Source organism: Phocoena sinus, chromosome 1, assembly GCF_008692025.1.
Source record: "Phocoena sinus isolate mPhoSin1 chromosome 1, mPhoSin1.pri, whole genome shotgun sequence".
NCBI classification, from domain to species: Eukaryota; Metazoa; Chordata; class Mammalia; order Artiodactyla; family Phocoenidae; genus Phocoena; species Phocoena sinus.
Genome location: NC_045763.1, coordinates 15,481,120 through 15,501,776, shown reverse-complemented (window position 1 = coordinate 15,501,776; position 20,657 = coordinate 15,481,120). Strand labels below are relative to the sequence as shown.

At 51.7% G+C, this 20,657-nt stretch overlaps 1 protein-coding gene across 1 annotated transcript; it reads right to left on the bottom strand.

The window, feature by feature from the left end:
* Nucleotides 1-1,618: 1,618 nt before the first annotated feature.
* Nucleotides 1,619-11,792, bottom strand: PLA2G2F (phospholipase A2 group IIF). The gene is given in 8 exon segments (XM_032631708.1): nucleotides 1,619-1,728; nucleotides 2,997-3,159; nucleotides 3,161-3,249; nucleotides 5,774-5,883; nucleotides 7,037-7,074; nucleotides 7,077-7,183; nucleotides 10,714-10,775; nucleotides 11,677-11,792. Coding segments are annotated over 8 exon segments (795 nt in total).
* Between the last annotated feature and the right edge of the window lie 8,865 nt (nucleotides 11,793-20,657).

Here is a 20,657-nt window from a genome sequence, read left to right as displayed (position 1 = left end):
ACACCACCTGGCACCCTATGTCAAGGGTATCGGTCCACGTGTCTGCCTCCCCCTCCCAGGCTGTGGGGTCCTGGGGGCAGAGGCTGTGTCTGATAAGTGGTGTCTACCCCGAAGCCCAGCCTCATGCCTGGTCCACAGGAGCCCATGGGGATAGGTCCGTTGAATGAATGAACCAATGGATGCTCGTGTCCAGGGCTTTTCAAAATGTTAGCTGAAGACTCTCTTTTCTTCTTACAGTAGCTCACGTGAAGGACCAACATGTAACACAGGAAAAGCACGGCTGCTCATGGGAGAGTGAGGTGGGGGACTCAGACCCCCATCTTCTCAGCCTCCCCTTCCCCAGAGATCACCCCTAGAAGTCCCAGGAAAACCCATGGCCTTGGGGAGCATCTGAAACAGTGGCTCTGGTCTCTCTGCACTTGGGGAAACTGATGCCCATCACAGGGAAGAGGCTAAGGCCAGGACCCAGGACCTGGCGCCCTGCTGGACTCTCAGTCACTTGTCCCACTGACCCCAGCTGCCCAAGTCATCATTAAGAAGGTGCGAAGAGATGACATTAAAAGTCAGATGCTGAGGATTCAGATCCCGGCCCCATCACTAATGACCTGTGTGACTTTGGGCAAGTTACTTACCTTCTCTGGGCCTCGGTTTTTTCAACAGAAAAGGATGGGACAGAGGGAGAGCATTGTGGAGATGGATGCCTAGTAAGTACTCAGCCCAGTAGTTGTTATCATTGTCCGACCGCTGGACCACCGCCCCACTTTCCAACCCTCCCAACAGTTTTGTCTCTGCTGGAGGAGGGCTGCTTCGCCCAGGCCAGGAGTGGGAAAGGGATAGGCCATGCCAGATGCTGAGTGTCAGGGAACCCACTTTCCCCAGAGCTGGAGACCCGGGAGGGAGTCACTGTGCTTTTCCCTGGCCAGTGGGTGCCTTGCCAAGGAGGACTCAGCAGTGGGCAGTTGAGGTAGGAGGCCTTTATTAGTTTGAGGAGGGGTGCCATGTCCTGTGGACAATCTCTGGGGGTTGCAGTATCTGGGAGAGTCTGGGGTGAGGCAGGGGGCAGGCAGGACCCCTTAGCAGCAGAATCCCGTCCCAACACCTAGACTTTTAGGAGGGGAGGCTGTCTGCACGGGTAGAGGGGCACAGCCAGAAACCCAGGCTCCCACAGGCAAGGGGTCCAGGCCTCTGCCGACCCCGCCTCTGGGGGACTCCCCATCTTGGCTTCACTCCTGCTGGGGGGGGCGGGGCTTCAGCTCAGAGTTGATGGGGTCAACTCTGAGAGCATCTCCATGACTGGGCAGGTCGGGTGCGGGCCCACGGGGGACCACAGCCATCACCCCACGGCCAGCAGGACAGCAGGGGTTGAGCAGCAGGGAGGCCTCCCACACACAGCGACAGCTGACTCCAGAGCCCAAGGCGGGTTTCTAGAAGCTGCAGCTTGGCGGGGCCCCGTCCAGTCCTACCGTCTTTTTTGTAGATGTTCTCCCTACCCCCACATCCCTCCCCGCCTGTGCTCGTCTTGACTGTCCCTCCCCCCGTGCCAGTGGTCCTCGGCAGCCGCAGGGTGGGCCGGGATTCTTGGCGGATGTTCTCAGTGTCCCGGGGGGGTCAGTGGCCCTCAGGGTTGACGCTGGCTGAAGGCAGAGGGTGGAGCGAGGCAGCGTGCACTGGCTACTCGGAGGCCGCTGACCCTGAGGTCAAGAGGTGAGTTGAGGAAGGACTGGGAAGCTGGAGAAACAGCAGTGCTGGGGCTGAGTCAGAAAAGCAGGCCCCCTGAGGCCTGACCCTCCTCCTGTTCTACCCGTAATCCCACAAGCCCCAGCGGGAACCTGGGCCCCAGGGGCGACCCCACCCCCAAGGCTCCTCTGCCCCCTCTTCTCCTGCCACGACCTCTCTGGTCTGGACGTCTGGCCCTCACCTTGTGTCACTTCTCCCACTCTCTCGCCTCCCTTCCCTCTTCACATCCTGCTGCCTTCTGGAATTCCCCACAGCCCCCTGCCTGGACCTGGTCTCTCCTGCCTTTGTCTCCTCTTCATGGAGGTGGGTCCCAGCTCCCGGCTTCCTCCCCATCGAGAGGGCTTCTGTGGCCAGGCTGCAGCCTCGCCTCTCCTTGCCCGGGGAAAGAGTGCTCTGGTCCCTTCCACGCCCTGGCCTGGTTGCTGCGCGGGGAGAGATGCAGGGGGAGCGCCTGGAGGCCTGGGGCTTCCCCATCCTGTGTTTGTCAGGGTCAGGGCGCCCCTCAGAGCAGTTCAGCGTTGCAGGGCGGTGGCCAGGGTGTTCCTCTGACATGAATGGGTTGGCAGAGGACCCAAGTGGTGGGGACACATCTGAGTGTGCTCCCATCTCAGTCCCTGTGCGCCTGGGGGCAGTGCATGTGGGTTCTGTCAGTGCCCAGTGCTCTGAGGCTCTCTGGGTAACTGAGGCTAGACTTCAGGCCTGGGACGTTAGCCCCGTGACCATCCTGTGGTGTCTGGGCTGGGACTCATGTGCTCCTTTGACAAAGGCCAGGATGGGGCCACCTGCTCTTTTCGTGGGGCTTTGGAGGGCTGCAAGGCTCCCAAAGCAGGGGTCACCCTGAGTCATCCCCTGGGAGCAGCCGAGGGGCCCCAGAACCAGGCCTGTGACCAGCGCTCTGTCTGCCTGGGAACCTGGTCCTAGGACACGCCAAGCTCTGGGCCCATGTTGGCCGCCCCAGGTCTGGCTCTCGAAGACTCCGGGCCCCAGCCTTGAGGGCCTGGTTGAGGACGTCAAGTTAGTGTCAGTGAGAGGCCCCCCTCCCTCAGAGGCCCCCAGTCTTTCGCAGGTCTTGCCTTCCACACTCGGGAGAGACCCCAACAGGGCACATGCCCCCTGCCACGTGCAGGATGAAGCCACACCCAGGTCTGGGCTGGAGGAGCCAGGTGGCCAGGGCCCCGGCCTTTCTGAGTCCTCTGAGGCCAGTCTCACTGGAGGGCTCCAGGGAGGAGGGCAGCCCAGGGACCCCGACCCGCCCCCACCTCCACCTGCTCCATCTGGCTGGTCCCCGGGACTGGAACCTCCAACCCTCCTCTCTGTCAGCCCCCAGAGGGCGCTAGGGAGGGGTGGGGGGCGTGGCCCGTAGATGCTGCAGTTGGGCGTGGGGCTCTGGCGGTAGATGTTGAGGTGGTTGCCATGCTCCTTCCTCCCTGTACGTCTGCTTCTGGAAGCACAGGACCACGCTCTTGTCACACTCGCACGTCTGCTGGTCACGCTCTGTCTGGTTGAGCTCGCCTGTGGGGAGTGGAGCACACAGACTCTGAGGTCACAGTGGACCTCAAAAGGTGGTCTCGGGCCAATAGCACCAGCACCGGCATCGGGCCCACCCCAGGCCTGCAGGCTCAGACACTCGGGGCCCAGCCTCTGCATTCACAGCCCTCCAGGTGCCCCTGGTGCGTGGGAAACAGAGAACCCCTGAAGCCCAACAGAACAATGTCAAGAGGGGGAAACTGAGGCCCAGGAAAGGGTGCGTTTGCCTAAGTCACCCAGCAAACCCAAGGCAGAGCTGGGACGGAAACTCAGGCGTCAAGAGCTCAACCCCCAGCCCAGTTACTTTCTACCATCGCAGGCCTCTCTCAAGCACAGAATCACAGCACAGCCACCCTGGAGGGAGTTCGTGGTGAGGACGGAGTGAGAAAAACACTTGTAAAGAGCTTAGCTCGGTGCGTCCCGGGGAGCAAATGCTGTCGTTGTTGTTATGGGCCTTCAGAAATCATCTACCCCATAGTTCTCATCCTTAGGTGCTCATTAGAATCAGCTGGAGGGCTCCTGAAGACCAAGGCTGCCCGACCCCACCCGTAGAGCTTCTTCTAACAAGTGCTGTTGATGCTGCAGGTTTGGGGAACACCTCTCGAGAACCACCCACTAGCCCAATTGTTTGCAAACTTGCAAATTCTCCATCAGCAGAATACCTTCTCTGACGTGAAACTCTTGGCCAAAGACTAATATATCAAACAGCCAAAAGAGGGGACTTCCCTGGGGGCCCAGTGGTTAAGACTCTGCGCTCCCAATGCAGGGGGGGGGCCGGGTTCGACCCCTGGTTGGAGAACTAAGATCCCACATACTGCAACTGAGCCCGAGAGCTGCAACTAGAGGGGCCCGCACGCCGCAGCAAAGACCCAGTGCAGCCAAAATAAAAAAGACAAGAATAAAAAAAATTTTTTTTAAACAGCTGAAAGAGAAGCCACTAGAGCTACAAAATACATGAAAGAGGCAGCTGGACCACCAATCCAGGGCTAACCGACCCCCCACTAGCTCTCACAGCAGTTGACCTGATGACCCCAGAAATCCCCAGAACCCAGTGTGAAAACCACTGCTTGGGTTAGTCCATTGTCTTGGGGGTTGAGGAGGGAGATTCCTTAATGAACTCCTCTCTCAAGCCAGACGCTCCACCGCACATCTGAACAGCAGAATATAAGGACCAGACAGCCCTGGGCTGCCAAAGGTCCCCAGATGTGCCCAGTTCCCCACCAGACTCCTTCCCAGAGAACGGGAGTCTTGAGTATCTTTGCAAAGCTGGCATTGCTTGTGAGCTCTTAGTAAGGGATGACACACAGCCTGGTGAAGATAAGGAGACAAAGGGAGCCCAGGGCTGCCCACGGGGCTGGGCCAAGGGACACCTGCTACCCCAGGGTGGGGCACTAGCAGGAGCTGGGCAGGGACACCTGGGCCATCAGCTTGGATGCTGTGCCCCTCAGGTGGGGAATGCATCCATGGTAAAGGAGGGAACCTGCCAGGCCTGGCTCCAACACCTCGAATCCCTAGAAACCCTGGGTGTCTAGGATGGGGCCACCTCATCTGCTGGGGTCCCAATGACAGAACTAGAAGGGAATGGGTCTGCTCAGATCCAAACCCCTCAATGTACCCATGGGGAGACTGAGGCCAGGTGGGGAAGGACCCTGCCCAGGGTCATACATGCTGGGAGAACATGGGTTCCAACCCAGGTCCCCTGACTCCCATGCCAGCCTGACACAAAGTTTCAGGATCACCTGAGGATCTGATTAAAAACAGAGAGTCTTGGGCTTCCCTGGTGGCGCAGTGGTTGAGAGTCCGCCTGCCGATGCAGGGGACACGGGTTCGTGCCCCGGTCCGGGAAGATCCCACATGCCGCGGAGCGGCTGGGCCCGTGGGCCATGGCCGCTGAGCCTGCGCATCCAGAGCCTGTGCTCCGCAACGGGAGAGGCCGCAACAGTGAGAGGCCCGCGTATCGCAAAAAAAAAAAAAAAAAACAGAGAGTCTTGGACCCTGCCAAGACCTGACCCACTGAATCAGGAGCACTCCCTAAGCTCTCCGAAGCTTAAGAATCTCGGCGACTGGAGAACCTGGGGACCAATTCAAGCCTGGGGGCTCCGAGCACATCAGGGAGATGTGCCAGAGCCACAGCCAGGGTTATTAGATTTGGCAAACAAACAAGCAAATGATAAACAAGATACCTGGTTAAATCTGAATTTCAGACAATAAATATTTTAGTATAAGTATATCCCAAATATTGCATGGGATATACCTATGCTAATTCTTCATTTCATACTAATACTTATTAATTTTATGCTAACATTTAGTTTTTAGTATAAGTATGTCCCATGCAATATTTAGGATATACTTACATAAAAGCATCTTTCATTGTTTACCTGAAATTTGAATTTAACTGGGCATCCTGTATTTCATCTGGTAACCTGACCCACGGCCCTAGCACAGGCTGAGGGGGCTGGCAGTACACGCTTTCTTGAGGGGAAAGGGCGATGGTGGGAGAGGGACTCACTGCAGACAGTGTTAGTGTTGTTCTCGATGGTGTAGTCATGGTGGTCCACATAGGTGTGGCAGCCCAGGTCAAAGAGCTTCTGGTAGCAGCAGTCGTGGGCATGGCATCACGTAGGGGTGGGGAGAGGAGAGCAGGCAGGCATAGCCAGGCTTGGCCCCTCTCCCACCGGCAGTGACCTCTACCATGATCATCTGTTCCTGTCCCTCACGAGTCAGATCTTCAGACTGAGGCCCAGAGAGGGCAGTTACTTGCCTTAGGTCACACAGCCAGGCAGAACCAGGCCAGTGCCCCAGGTTCTTGTCTGTGATCCCCTCCCTTTGCCCTCCGCCCAGAGCCCTAGCTTTCCCCCCCACCCCCTGGAGCCCTGGCTGCAGCTGCAGGAGGGGTCAGGGTGGGAGGGAGGGGCCTGGGTGAATTCAAAGTAGGAAGAGACTGGCTAGATGCAGGGGCTATACCTGGCTATGCACGATGGCCAGGGAGACACAAAGGCCTGGAGAGTTAAGTGGGGCTTGGGGATGGGGGACAGGGAGCAAATGTGGTGTGGCTGTCCCATCCGCTCTGGTGGAGGGAGGCAATTAGTCAACATGCATTCACGAAGCCTCCACTGATACCAGACTTGGTGCTTTGGGCGGGGGACAGGAGCAAAGGATAAGCCACGGCTTCCAGGAACTCCCAGTCTGACGGAGGAAGCACAGTCCTGTCCACCTGAGCCTCCAGTCTGAGGGGCCAGTGGTCACAGCCCTTGCCTTTGTCAAGTATAAGCTGTGTGACTATTGCTCTCATGTGTATTTGGAGACAGGTCAAAGGCTCCTTCCGGTGAGAATGGAAGTTCAAATGCCTCCAAGCCTAAGACCTTGGAAAGGGACAATGGAAAGTGTCCAAGATGGGACTTCCCTGGCAGTCCAGTGGTTAGGACTCTGCACTTTCACTGCCGAGGGCCCAGGTTCAATCCCTGGTTGGGGAACTGAGATGCCACAAGCCTCGCGGCCAAAAGAAATAAAAATAAAATAAACACGCCAATGATAGAATTAAAAAAAAAAAACCCACAATGTTATACACTTTAAAAAAAAATGAAAGAAAAGAAAAGAAAATATCCAAGGTGGTTGAGGAGGACACGGGTCAAAGGTCAGGCTTCTGGCCACTAACTCATCAAATAAGCCTCCTCCTTGGGGGAAGGGGCGTCTCCCACCTCTCAGAGATGGAGACAGTCTGACCTTTACCGTCCCTGCCCGGTTCCAGCAGACCAGACTCTCCAGGACCTACCAGTACACCTCATCCATGGGCAGGCCATGCCCCCCCACCTCCCGCAGTAGCAGCCGTAGCCCACGAAGGACAAGATGGCGTTCCTCCCTGTGTTGGCTTCCACCATGGACCTGAGGTTGAGCAGGCTGCTGTGGGCCGTGGGCAGGACTGTGAGAGAACCCAGGGGGTGCTGTGAGTTCCCTGCCCTGTGCATGGCCTCTCCTGTTTGACTGGCTGTCCTTCCAACACCCCAGGGCTGGGGAAAGGGGAAGGGACAGAGGGAGCAGGAGAGGGAGAGCAGAGCAGGAGGAGGGTGCAATCTACGAAGCAGCCGGTATGATGCGTTACACATCCTTACGCTGAGCCTGTGGCCCTGAGAATATAGTAATAGCATTTGCCAGGCACTGTCCTATGCCCCTTGCATGCATTAACTCATCAAGGGCTCCCTGCAACCCTACAGAGTGCTGATATTATCCCCATTTTACAGATGAGGAGACCGAGACCCAGAGCGTATAGTAACTTCCCCAGGACGACATGGTTGAAAAGAGGTGAAGCAGAATTTGGACCCAGCCAGTGAGAGCCCAGTGCCTTATACACTCTAAGGGGCTTCACAAATGCCACATGCCCTACTGAACACAATTCTGGGCCCTTCTGGCTTGGCCTGGCTCCTCTGCTCCTAGCAGGGACTCAGCGGCCCCACATGGCCCTGGGGCCAGTGCGTCATTCAATGAACACACACACACACACACACACACACACACACACACACACATACACGTATATATTTCTTTCCCTTTGTCCTTGTCTCACAGGTAGTGCAACAACCTTTCCTACACCAGCAAAATCAGCTTCCCAGCGTCCTCAGGCCGCTCACCCCAGGGATATATTCTCCCCTCCCCTGCTTCCCTGCCTCCTGGGCTCCCAGATGTGCTGGCTCCCTGCTGAGTCAACAGCGAGCCTGGCATTCGGGTCCTTACCTGGGTGAGGCCGCCACCCACACAGGCTGGAGGGCCACTGTCATCCCATTTTATGGATGAGCAAACTGAGGCTCAGAAAGGTGAAGCTTTGCCCAGGTCATGCAGCCTGGGAGTGGCAGAGCCCAGACCCGAACGCGGGTTTGTGTGCCCCAAGAGCTGGGACGCCTCCCCAACCCGGGCTCCTCCATCTGTGCCTGGCGCTAGGCACCCAGTTCAGCCTAACCCTAACTCTCTCCGCATCCCCCATCCAGCTCCACGGCCTGAAAGAGGAAATGTACTGGGAGAGGGAGGAAGCTAAGAATTTCAGAAACAGAGCCTGGATGCAAACCCAAAGGCCGAAATTACTTGTTTCTGGAGACGTGGTTGTCCAACATCGCTAGTGATGACAAGGGACTCACCACCTCCACGTGCCTGTGGGAAGAGCACAGACTTTGGAGTCAGACAGAGGCAGGCCCAGAACTAAAGCTCCCTGGGGCTCTGTTTTCCCATCTGCAAAATGGGAATAACAATCCCAGCCTGCAGAGATCGGGCAGGCCCACTCCCAGCTCAGGGTCTGGCACGCACCAGACCCTCGCTGCCCCCATGGTGCCCCCCACCCCAGGGCTTGTTGGGACTCCGGGCCAGGCCTGCCCTCCCTGTCAGAGAGCTGATTTTAGGAACCCTGCTCCACCTGTGTCTTCCTGTCTATTGGCTCCAGGATTTTCGTCATTACGGAGAATAAGTAGCACACGAGAGAGGAAACAAAGAAGGAGTGGGGAGAAATGACAGACAATTTTAAGAGGATGGTTTAGAGCCTGTAAATGGCTATGTTAGGTCCGGGGCAGGGAGAGAGGGGCCCCTGCATCCTGTAGGCCTCTCTCTGACTTGGGCTGTTGAAGAGAGTGGAAGGTGAGGCCAAGAGGGGTCCCCTGGAATGTTAGCTCTCCCCCCACCCTTTCTGCCTTGCAGGGCTCTTGCTGCTGGAATCAAACGTGTGCCAAGCAGCCTGGGGGTCAGACAGACCCGGATCTGCAAACTGGTCTCTCCATTAGCGCTGTGCGGCCGGAGGCAGGTTGCCCAAATTCTTTGACTTCGATTCCCAAATCTGAGAGCAGCCAAGAAAGTCATTCCCCTGCAGGGCACCGGCCGCATCGCCCTCTGTGACGTCCTGGCCTCCTCACGCCCACCCCCACTCCCACATCCTGGAGGTGTTACTCCTGGTAAGGGGCAGCTTCCATCCCCAGGGCCCCCAGCCATCAGCTCCTGCCTAAAACTCACCCATCCGCACACAGGACGGACACACACACTCTAACACACACACAGACGTAAACCCACACTCACCCACCGCACACTCTCCTCCACACAGCACACAAGTGTACACACACACGCAGACACACACCCACCCATACTTCCTGTGCTCTCACACACCTCACACATAGACGCACACTCTCGTACTCGCCAACCTCACACACGCATACACACACTCACTTTAGAGTCAGACAGAGGCAGGCCCAGAACTAAAGCTCCCTGGGCCTCTCTTTTCCCATCTGCAAAATGGGAATAACAATCCCAGCCCCCAGAGATTGGGCAGGCCTGCGCCCAGCTCAGGGCCTGGCACGCACCAGACCCTCGCTGCCCCCATGGTGCCCCCTCCCAGGAATTGTTGGGCCCCTGGGCCAGGCCTGCTCTTCCCCTATACCTCCCACACTCATACAGTCCCACAAGCAGACCCACACTCACCCCCCATGCCCGTACACGTGCACACGCACTCCCTCTCTCACACACACAGCACCCAGAGTGGCCACGCGCACATTCCACTCCGAGCGGAAGAAACAAAGCCTGCATTCACTCAGGCTGCAGCCTCTGTCCCAGGCCCCTGGGCCGGGCTGAACTCAAGGGGTTACGTTCTAAATAACAAGTCACTTCACCTGAATTCAACCAATTGTTTCTCACGTCTGGCCACATTTAACCTTCTTTCGTTTCCGATATTTTCTTCCTTCGTCTCAAACCTGGCTGGGTTCAGGGAATGCTGAACAGGTGGACAGAAAGCCAGTGGGACATTCAGCCCATCTTCCGCCTACACAGGGCAACTGCCACCAGGACGCCTGCCTGTGTGTCAGGAGCCTCAGTCGGCTGTCCGGGGGGTGGGGCCCCCCAGAAAGAAGGAAGAAGACCCCCAGACCTGCTCCATGTCTTCCGATACATCTCATACCCAGACACTGCTACACACCTGCCGTGCGAAGATGTGTACAGCCTACTTTCATATACACGCTCTAGAGACACACACGCCACTGTGAACACACACTTACACAACATGCTGATGTGTGTTACACACATAGACATCACCACGTGCTCGGACACACCCACACACACATAGATACATGCGGCTATCCGCACGCAAGCTCACTAGCTCTGCATGTACACACGTACACAAACACGTTTTCCTATGTACACAAGCACCCCGGTGTCCCTAAGGGCCCTGATGCCAAGCCACCACCACCACTTTATGAGGCTTGCTCAGCTGTGGGCCCTGCATCCTTGAGGCTCGTAAATAGTAAATGTCAACCGCCCGGGTATGTTTACAGGTGCCTGGAGGAGTAAAGAGCCCCAAAGAAGGGATGAAGCCGGGCAGGGGCAGAGCCAGGAAGCAGAGACCCAATGGCAGGCCTGAGGTCCTGTGGCCCGTGGGTGAGTCACAGCAGAAAGGCTGTGGGTGTCGAGGAAGCAGGAATTTCCCAGCACCTTCAGTCACCACAGCTGGCCAGGATGCGATGGTGATGAACATCTTCATCCCCAGGTAAGACCTGAGAGAGGAAGAAACCCTGGTCTTGGGTCCGTCCCTTCCCCCTGTGTGGGGTTCCTGGCCTGCGGCTCCCTCCTGGACCTCGTTACAGGTGTGGTCAACGCCACCTCTTTTTTTGTTGTTTTTTTTTTTTGCAGTACGCGGGCCTCTCACTGTTGTGGCCTCTCCCGCTGCAGAGCACAGGCTCTGGACGCGCAGGCTCAGCGGCCATGGCTCACGGGCCCAGCCGCTCTGCGGCACGTGGGATCTTCCCGGACCGGGGCACGAACCCGTGTCCCCTGCATCGGCAGGCGGACTCTCAACCACTGTACCACCAGGGAAGCCCAACGCCATCTCTTGATGCCCCATTTCCTGCTGCCCTTGCCTTGTGATTAGCTCCTCCAGGAAGATCTGAGCACCTCCCCCTTGCCTGTACCTCCTGGAGGGACAGCCCCCAGGATGGCAGAGCCCAGAGGCACCAGGAGCCTCCTTCCCTCCCACTCTGAGCAAGAATCAGCTTCCAAGACAGGGAGCTCCTGTCTCATGGAGTTGGACCTTGTCACAGATCAGAACCAACCCCTTTCCATATGCATGCCAGGGAGTCACATGACCCAACCTGCTGGCTGCCTCTTGCTCCCGGAGCCAAGAGACCTGGGTCCCTGCGTTCTAGCTGCAGTTCTACTTCCAAAATGCTGTGTGATTATCCATAGATCCCTTAGTCTCTCTGGGCCTCAAGTGCCTATAAGGATTAGCTAGATGATCCCAAAGGCCCTTGTAGTGCTAAAAAGGCAATGACATATCTCAGCCACCATCAGAGACTCAGAGCTCTCCTTTCCGAAGAAATGGATTCTAGGAGCCAGTTCCCCACCCTCATCCCTGCTGCTCTCCAAGGAGGGCTCCATCCCAGGGAAGCAGGCATGTACCTGGAGTTTCTCAAAGGAGAAGAGGCCCTGAGGCTCGGGCCCCTCCACCCAGAGGGGTGTCTAACCAGCCCCTTCTTCCTGAACTCTTTGGGGTTGGCCTGAGCCCCATCTGCCATGTTCCGGGTTCTGGGGGGACCAGGAACATAGGGCTCTCAAGGAGAGCCGCGATCCACCGCAAAGTCTCCAGGGAGCAGGCCCCAGCTTCCCGCTGTTGCAGTGGTAGAGTAGTGCCGGGGCAATGCCCCAGGGCAGGACGCAGGTGACACACGGCCTAGAAAAAGGAGGCGCCACCTCCCCCCACGGCCCTGCCCACAGCTGCCTGGTAACTCCCACTCCAGGGTGCTCGGGCCTGCGGGGCGTGGGAGTTGATGCACCTGATGAGGAGGTGGCCCTTCCCCCGGCATCTGAAAGGAAATTAGCCCAAAGTTCTCTCTCTTCCCATCTGAAAAGGATGAAAAAATTATCCAGTGACACTTGTTAAAGGACAGCAAGGCAGACTAATTATTCAAGGGGGCCATTGTATAGTGTAGGGACTGCTATGATGGGGTCTTGCGGCGAGGGAAAGAGATTGGATTCAACTCCAAACAGAACAAAGAAAAGTAGGAATTTGTAGCCAAGGCAACAGCGTGGGGGTCAGAGGATGGGAAATTCCTAAGAGGAAACATCAGGGTTGGGGGGATTCTGGCTAAACCCACTTAATAGGATTCTTGCTGAAGGTAGGCAGGGTGATCAGACATCACCTGGGGCTGGTGGGGGGTTGGGTGAGGAACCCCATCAGATATCAAGGATGAGGGATCCTGGCTGAAGTGACTTAGCAGATGTCATGCTAAAACTGGACAATGCCTAGATGGACATGGAAGCCCAGAAGTTGAGGCCTAGGAGGAGAAGAGTTCAAGGAGACCAAGCAAGTTTGAGTCAAGGAGAGGCTCTGCCCGGAAGGCCCTCCGTGTGGATGTGCGCACATCTGTAAGCCATCCCTTCACATCTGGAAGGGCTTTAGTCCAGAATCTGCAGAGAACTGCCTACCCACATCTGCAAGCTGCTGGTGCCCACCTCTGGCTAAGACTGGAGGGGCACCGGGCACACGCATCCAGCAGGAAGCCCCCAGCTCACATTCGGAAGGGCGAGCCTGCAGATCTGGAACAGGGCTACTCTGCGCCACCACCGCTGTCATGCGACCCGACACCTCTCGGGTGGGGACCGCCCTAGGCATCCTAGCGGGCTGGGCAGCATCCCTAACCTCCACCACTGGACCCGGTAGTGACCCCTCCCCATGCTCCTCTCCTCCTCCCTCCCCCCGCCACCCCTATTTGTGACAACAAAGGTATCTCCAGACGTGCCAAATGTGCCCTGGGGGGCCCAGTCACCTCTGGTTGAGATCCTGGTGGCCTGGGGGTCAGTGCCATTTGCCTCTTTTTGGGGGTGGCATGTGTGGGGGAAAGATGGGGCCAGGGAGGAACAGAGGGGGGCTTCAGCCCTGGGAGCCCCTGGCAGTGTGGACCGTTGCACAGACAGGGGCTCCGATCCCAGCACCCTGACTTCTTGACTCTGAGATCCTGGTAGGATAGCTCCCTTCCCTGGCCTCTGTGTTCTCAGCTGTAAGATGGGTATAACCGGGCATCACCGAGCAAGGATTCTGCTCACAGATAATAACAGATTACAGGTGTTGTGTGCTATGGGGGCATGCAGCAGGTGCTCAGATAAAGACCTCTTTGTTACCAAGCAGAGGCCTGTTCTCCAGCCTTGAGGTGAACTGAGATGGTGGGAGGGGAAAAAGGGAGGGGGGAAGAAGAGTAGCATTGGAAATGAGAACTCCAAATCGTCTCCATTGGCCCTTCCCTCCCAATGGTCCCAAACTTGTTGGCAAAGAACAGACGGGAACCGCCCGTCCCCACCACCAGCACTTCCCTTCCTACCCCCAGCTTTTCCAGCTTGCGCTTCTGGCTCTAACAAACCAACCGGCTGGCCAATCCCACGTGTCATTTCCCCGTTCTCCCAGCCCTCACCCTTCCCTTGCCCAACCTCCTCTCTGCGGGTCCAGGCCCTTCTCTTTCCCAGGAAGTTATCCTAGGAAAGCCCCACTGCGTCCAATCACACATCCCTATGTGGAAGGTGTTGACTTGTGCTTGCTTATACAGTCTTTTGTAGGCACCTGTATGTGTTTCGGTCTGTGGGTCTTGACATTGCACTCAAACCAGGGATTCTGGAGAACAGGGGACTATCATTTCCTCCAAAAAAGCCAGGGGTTCTCCTGGGACAGGGGCTGCATCTGCCCTATCGGACTGTGAGCTCCCTGAGAACAGAGCGTGGAGACGGGAGGGTGAGGCTGGTCTCTGCCTTCACTTGCCTGCACAGTTCAGTACTTGCTTTGATTTTTGCAGATGCCTCTTAATTCACTCCAAAGGAGGAAAAACCAAGAAGTAAGGCCCAGTCCAGTCCACATACTGATGATACAGCCGCCAGCATGCAGGTAACCAGGAGGCACTTAGATCTATGCCAAGGAGGCCATGGCTGGGGTTGGGGTGGAGGGTAGCAGTGGGGGAGGCCCTGAGAGCCTCTACTTAGTCCTGTGCCATTTTCTCATCACACACTCCCACTGGCTGCGTTGGTTTTGGGCTTGGTGCCTTGAGGGGAGGATGGGCGCTCCCTCCCCCTCCCTTCCCCCCTCCCCCAATCGCAGAGTGCTCAATATCTAAGGTCAACAATAGACTGGTCGACCCAGTAGTTCCACTTCTGGGACTATAAACCAAGATACAAACCTGAGTAGCTCCCAGAGACAAAGGAAAGAGGATGCTGACTGTGGCGTTCTTTACGACGCTCCTCCATCAGAAGCACTTAAGTTAGGGAACTAGTTAAGCAAATGATTAACCATCCATCCATAATTATGTTTTCAAAGATTTAACGATACAAAAGCCCCGGATATTAAAGGTAATAGCAATTTTGTAAAACAAACAAAAGAAAAGCGGGGTGGGCACAACATTTTCAAGCAAATATACCCCAATTAAAAAAAAAAGACTGTTGGAAACTAAAAACAAAAGGAGGGGTGGTTGTTGAGGGGTGGATGGGCACATGCATAAAAATTATCTGGAAGATATACAGCAAAACATTAGCAGTGGTTATTTTTAGACAGTAGAATAACTGGTGGTTTTACTGTCTGTCATTTTTTTGTGTTAAAATGAATGTAAGGCGGTATATTCAATGACTAACATGAAACAGTCACTTTCCTTGAAAAGCATGAATTCATTCAACTGGAAATAGCCCCTACATCTATTAAACAAATTGAACATGCAGTTTAAAACCTTTTCATAAATAAACCCCAGGTCTAGATGACTTCACAGGTGAATGCAACCAAATACTTACGGAAAAAATAATACTAATTGTGTCAGGCTGCTAGGGGTGCCATTACAAAGTACCATAGACTGGGTAGCTTAAACGACAGAAATTCACTTTCTCATGCTTCTGGAGGCTAGAAGTCCAAGACTGAAGTGTCGGCAGGGTTGGTTTCATTCTGAGGCCTCTCTTCTTGGCTTGCAGATGGCTCCGCACATGGTCTTTCCTCTGTGAATGCACCCCCCTCCTGTCTCTTTGTGTGTCCACATTTCCTCTTCTCATAAAAAACAGTCAGATTGGATTAGGGACCACCCTAATGGCCTCATTTAAACTCAATTAAAACCCTATTCTGAGATAATGGGGGTTAGCTTCAACATGAATTTTGGGAGGACACAATTCTACACAAATTCTTCTAGAAAATTTAAGTGGAGGAAATACTTCCCAATTCATACTATTAAGCCACTATTCTTCTGACACCAAAACCAGATAAAGACATTACAAGAAAAGAAAACTATAGACTAATATCTCTCATGAACATAGATGTAAAAATTCTTAATAAAATGTTAGCAAACAGAGTCCAACAAAATATAAAAAGGAAAATACAAAATGATCAAGTGAGGAATGAAAGTTTAGTTTTATACTAAAAAATCAATCAATGATTAACGGACTAAAAAGACACTATTAACAGACTAAAAAAGAAAACCCCTTAATAAATGCAAAAAAGCCATCCATTTGACAAACTCTGACATCTGTCCCTGATTTTTGAAAAATACTGTCAGAAAACTGAGAGAGAAGGGAACTTCCTCAGCTTGAAAAAGGGCGTCTGCAAAAAAAAGCCCTGCAGCTAACATCCTACTTAATGGGGAAAGGCTGATTACTTTTCCATCTAAGATTAGGAACAAGACAAGAATCTCCACTCTCACTACTTCTATTCAATGTTTTACTGGTGGTTTTAAGCAGTTCACTAGGGCAAGAAAAGAAATGAAAGGCATTCAGATTGGAAAAGAAGAAGTAAGATTGTCTCTATTGGCATAAACGTGATAGTCAATGTAAAAAAAAAATATCCTGTAGAATCTACAAAAAAACTGCTAGAACCAATAACTGAGTTTAGTAGCAAGGGAGAAGGATATAAGATGAAAACACAAGAAAATTGTACTCCTATTTACTAGCAGTAAACAACTGGAAAATGAAATTGAAAAAAATACTTTAACAATAATATCCAAAAATATGAAATATTTAGGGATAAATCTGGCAAAATATATGGAAGACTTGTGCATTGAAAACTATGAAACAATGCCCAGAGGAATCAAGACAGACCATGTTTATGAATCAGACTGAATACTGTTAAGGTGCCAATCCCCCCGATTCGCTCTATAAAGTCAATGCCCTCTCATTCAAAATCCTAATAGACTTTTCTTGTAGAAATTGACAAGCTGATACTAAAATTCATATGGAAATGCAAAGGACCTAGAATATCAAATCAACTTTGAAAAGAAGAACAAAGTTGCAGGATTTATACTACCTGATTTTAAGGCTTATAAAGTTACTTTAATCAAGACTGTAGGTTGGTATAAAGATAGACAAATAGATCAATGGAACAGAATAGATGATCCAGAATTAGACCTATACATTTATGGAAAATTTATTTTTGACACAGGTGCAAAGGCAATCCCGTGGAGGATTTTCTTTCTTTTATTTATTTTTGGCTGCATTGGGTCTTCATTGCTGCATGCGGGCTTTCTCTAGTTGTGGAGAGCAGGGGCTACTCTTCGTAGCTGTGTGCGGGCTTCTCATTGCGGTAACCTCTCTTGTTGTGGAGCACGGGTTCTAGGCGCGCGAGCTTCAGTAGTTGTGGCACGCGGGCTCAGTCATTGTGGCTTGCGGGCTCTAGAGCGCAGGCTCAGTAGTTGTGGCGCACGGGCTTAGTCGCTCTGCATCATGTGGGATCTTCCCGGACCAGGGCTCGAACCTGTGTCCCCTGCATTGGCAGGCGATTCTTAACCACCACGCCACCAGGGAAGCCCCGGTGGAGGATTTTCAACAATGGTGCTGGAACAATTGACTATCAATATGAAGAAAAGAGAGGAAGAAAGGAAGGAAGGAAGGAAAGAAGGAAGGAAGGAAGGAAGGGAGGAAGAGAGGGAGGGAGGGAGGGAAAAAAGATAATTTCATCCATACATCTCACCATATTCAAAAATTAACCAGAATGGATCATAGTTCAACAAGGGTGCCAAGATAATTCAATAGGGAAAGAGGTCTTCAAAAAATGGTGCTGAAACAATTAGATATCCACATGCAAAAGAATGAAACTGGTTTCCTTCCCCACACCATACACAGAAGTTAACTCAAAATGGATGATAGATTTAACTGTAAGGCTTAAAACTATAAAATTCAGAAGAAACTTAGAAGAAAAAATAAGAGTAGATCTTTGTGACCTTGGGTTAGGCAACTGTTTCTTAGATACTACAAAAAAAGCACAAGTGATAAATAAATAAATAATTGAACTTCATCGAAATTAAAAATTTTGTGCTGCAAACAATACCACTAAGAAAATAAAAAGACAGCCCACAGAATAGGATAAAATATGTGCAAATCATATGTCTGATAAGGGACTTGGGTCCAGAATTCTTATAACTCAACAATAAAGATAACAACCCAATTTAAAAATAGGCGAAGGATTTGAATAGACATTTCTCCAAAGAAGATAAACAGGGCTTCCCTGGCGGTGCAGTGGTTGAGAGTCCGCCTGCTGATGCAGGGGACACAGGTTCGTGCCCTGGTCCAGGAAGATCCCACATGCTGCGGAGCGGCTGGGCCCGTGAGCCATGGCCGCTGAGCCTGCGCATCCGGAGCCTGTGCTCCGCAACGGGAGAGGCCACAGCAGTGAGAGGCCCGCGTACCACAAAAAACAAAAACAAAAACAAAAAAAAACAAAGAAGATAAACAAATGACCAGCAAGCACATGAAAAGTTGCTCAACATCATTAGTCATTAGGGAAACAAATCAAAACCATAATGAGTTACCACTTCACACCCACTAGGATGGCTATATATATGGTATATAGGTATGTACCCAAGAGAAATGACAACATACACCCACACAAAAATTTGCACACAGATGTTCATAGCAGGATTATTCATAATAACTAAAAAGCAGGGAAAAACAAATGTCCATCAATTGATAGATACATGAAAGGTGGAATATCTATACATGGAACATTATTCAACAATTAAAAGGAATAAAATATTGATACTAGCTATAACATCGATGAACCTCAAAAACATTATGTTAAATGAAAGAAGCCAGCCACAAAAGGCCACATATTATATGATTTCCTTTATATGAAATTCCAGACAAGGCAACTCTATAGAGACGGAAAGCAGATTAGTGGTTTCCTGGGGCTTGGGGGAGGGAGTGTGGGGTAGAGGAGGTTGGTAACTGTTAATGGGGAGGGTTTCTTTGGGGGATGTTGAAAATGTTCTAAAGTTAGATTGTGGTGATGGTTGCATAACGGTGAATATACCAAAAAAAATCAAATTATACACTCAAATGAATGGTGTGATATGCAAATTATATTTCTGTAAAGCTATTCTTTTTTTTTTTTTTTTTTTTGGCTGTGTTGGGTCTTTGTTTCTGTGCAAGGGCTTTCTCTAATTGAGGCAGGCGGGGGCCACTCTTCATCGCGGTGCGCGGGCCTCTCACTATCGCGGCCTCTCTTGTTGCGGAGCACAGGTTCCAGACGCGCAGGCTCAGTAGTTGTGGCTCACGGGCCTAATTGCTCCGCGGCATGTGGGATCCTCCCAGACCAGGGCTCGAACCCATGTCCCCTGCATTGTCAGGCAGACTCTCAACCACTGCGCCATCAGGGAAGCCCCAAGCTATTCTTTTAATGGATCATAGTATTCAGGTTTAAAAAGGAAGGAAATTTCGACACATGCCATTTGGATGAACCTTGAGGACATGTGTCAAGTAAAATAAGTCAGTTAGAAAACGATGTATACTGCATGATTCCATTCGTATGAGGTACTTAGAGAGTCGAATTCAGAGACAGAAAGAATGGTGTTGCCAGGGAGGAGGGGAGGGGGAGGGCGAGATTAGGAGTTCTTGTTTAGTGGGTACAGAGTTTCAGTTTTGCAGAGGAAAGGAATTCTGCAGCTGGATGGTGGTGATGGTTGTACAACAGTGTGAAAAGTAGTTAAGATGGTAAATATTACGTTGTGTATATTTTACCAAAACTTTTAAAAAATCTTTTTTTAAAAAATGGATCATAGACCTAGATGTAAAACCTAAGCTTATAAAATTTCTAGAAGAAAGCATAGCAGAAAATCTTTGTGACCTTGGATTAGGCAGATTTCTTGGTACAACACCAAAAGCATGGTATATAGAAGAGGATATAGAAGATATGAAGCCTACAATAAATTGGGCTTCGGGAAAATGAAACTTCTGCTTTTTCTAAAGACTCTACTGAGATAACAGAAAGACACATCACAGACCAGAAGAAAATATTTGCAAATCACACATCTGATAAAGGAGTTGTATGCAGAATATATATAAGAACTCTCAAAACTCAATAATAGGAAAACAAACCACTCAATTTTTTAAAATGAGCAAAAGATGTGAACAGACTCTTCACCAAAGAAGATATTGATTGACAAATTAGCATAGAGAAAGATGCTCTGCATCATTAGTCATTAGGGAAATGAAAATTAACACCACACGAGATTCTACTACATACTTATTAGAGGGCCGGAAATTAAAAAGACTGGCTATACCAAATGTTGTGGAAATTGTACCTCAATAAAGTTGACTTTAAAAGAAACAAAAAGTTAAGAAACATATACTGCTTCTACATTTATAACAAAAGCGTTTTATATATACACACACGTATATAATGACTATATCGCCAAATAATTCCTAATCATTAAGCAGTTGACCCTGGAGGAGGGAGTCATCAAAGGACATTATTCCCATTTTATGGAGGCGGAAACTGAGGCAACAAGCTGGGCTCAGCCTTGTGAGTCAGGGAAAGCCTGGTTACAGGCAGCAGCCTGAGGACCAGGCCAGTCCCTCAGACCAGGTCTCTACTGCAGGCACGGTGCATGTGGACATTGTGAGGAGGGGAAGAGGACCAAGCAGAAGAAAGAGGGCAATGACTAGCAGCTGCTCACCTCCTCCAGGAAGCCTGCCTATGCATCCATTATTATTTCTGGGCTCTCTTAACAACTGTGTTGTCTTGATCAGGCTGCCATAACAAGGCACCACAGAGTGTGGGGCTTAAACAAGAGAATTTTGTTTTCTCACAGTTCTAGAAGCTGGAAGTCGGAGATCAAGGTATCGGTAGGGTTGGTTCCTTCTGAGGCCTTTCTTCTCGGCTTGCAGCTGGCCATCTTCTCCCTGTGTCTTCACATGGTTTTGTCCCTTTGTACCTGTCTATGTCCCAATCTCTTCTTCTTTTTTTTAAAATTTATTTTTATTTCCAATCTCTTCTTCTTATAAGGACACAAGTCATTTTAGAATAGGACCCACTCTAATGACCTCATTTTAACTTAATTACCTCTTTAAAAACCCTATCTCCAAATAGGATACTGGGGCCTAGGACTTCAACATATACATTTTACAGGGTGGGAGGACACGTTCAGCCCATAACACCA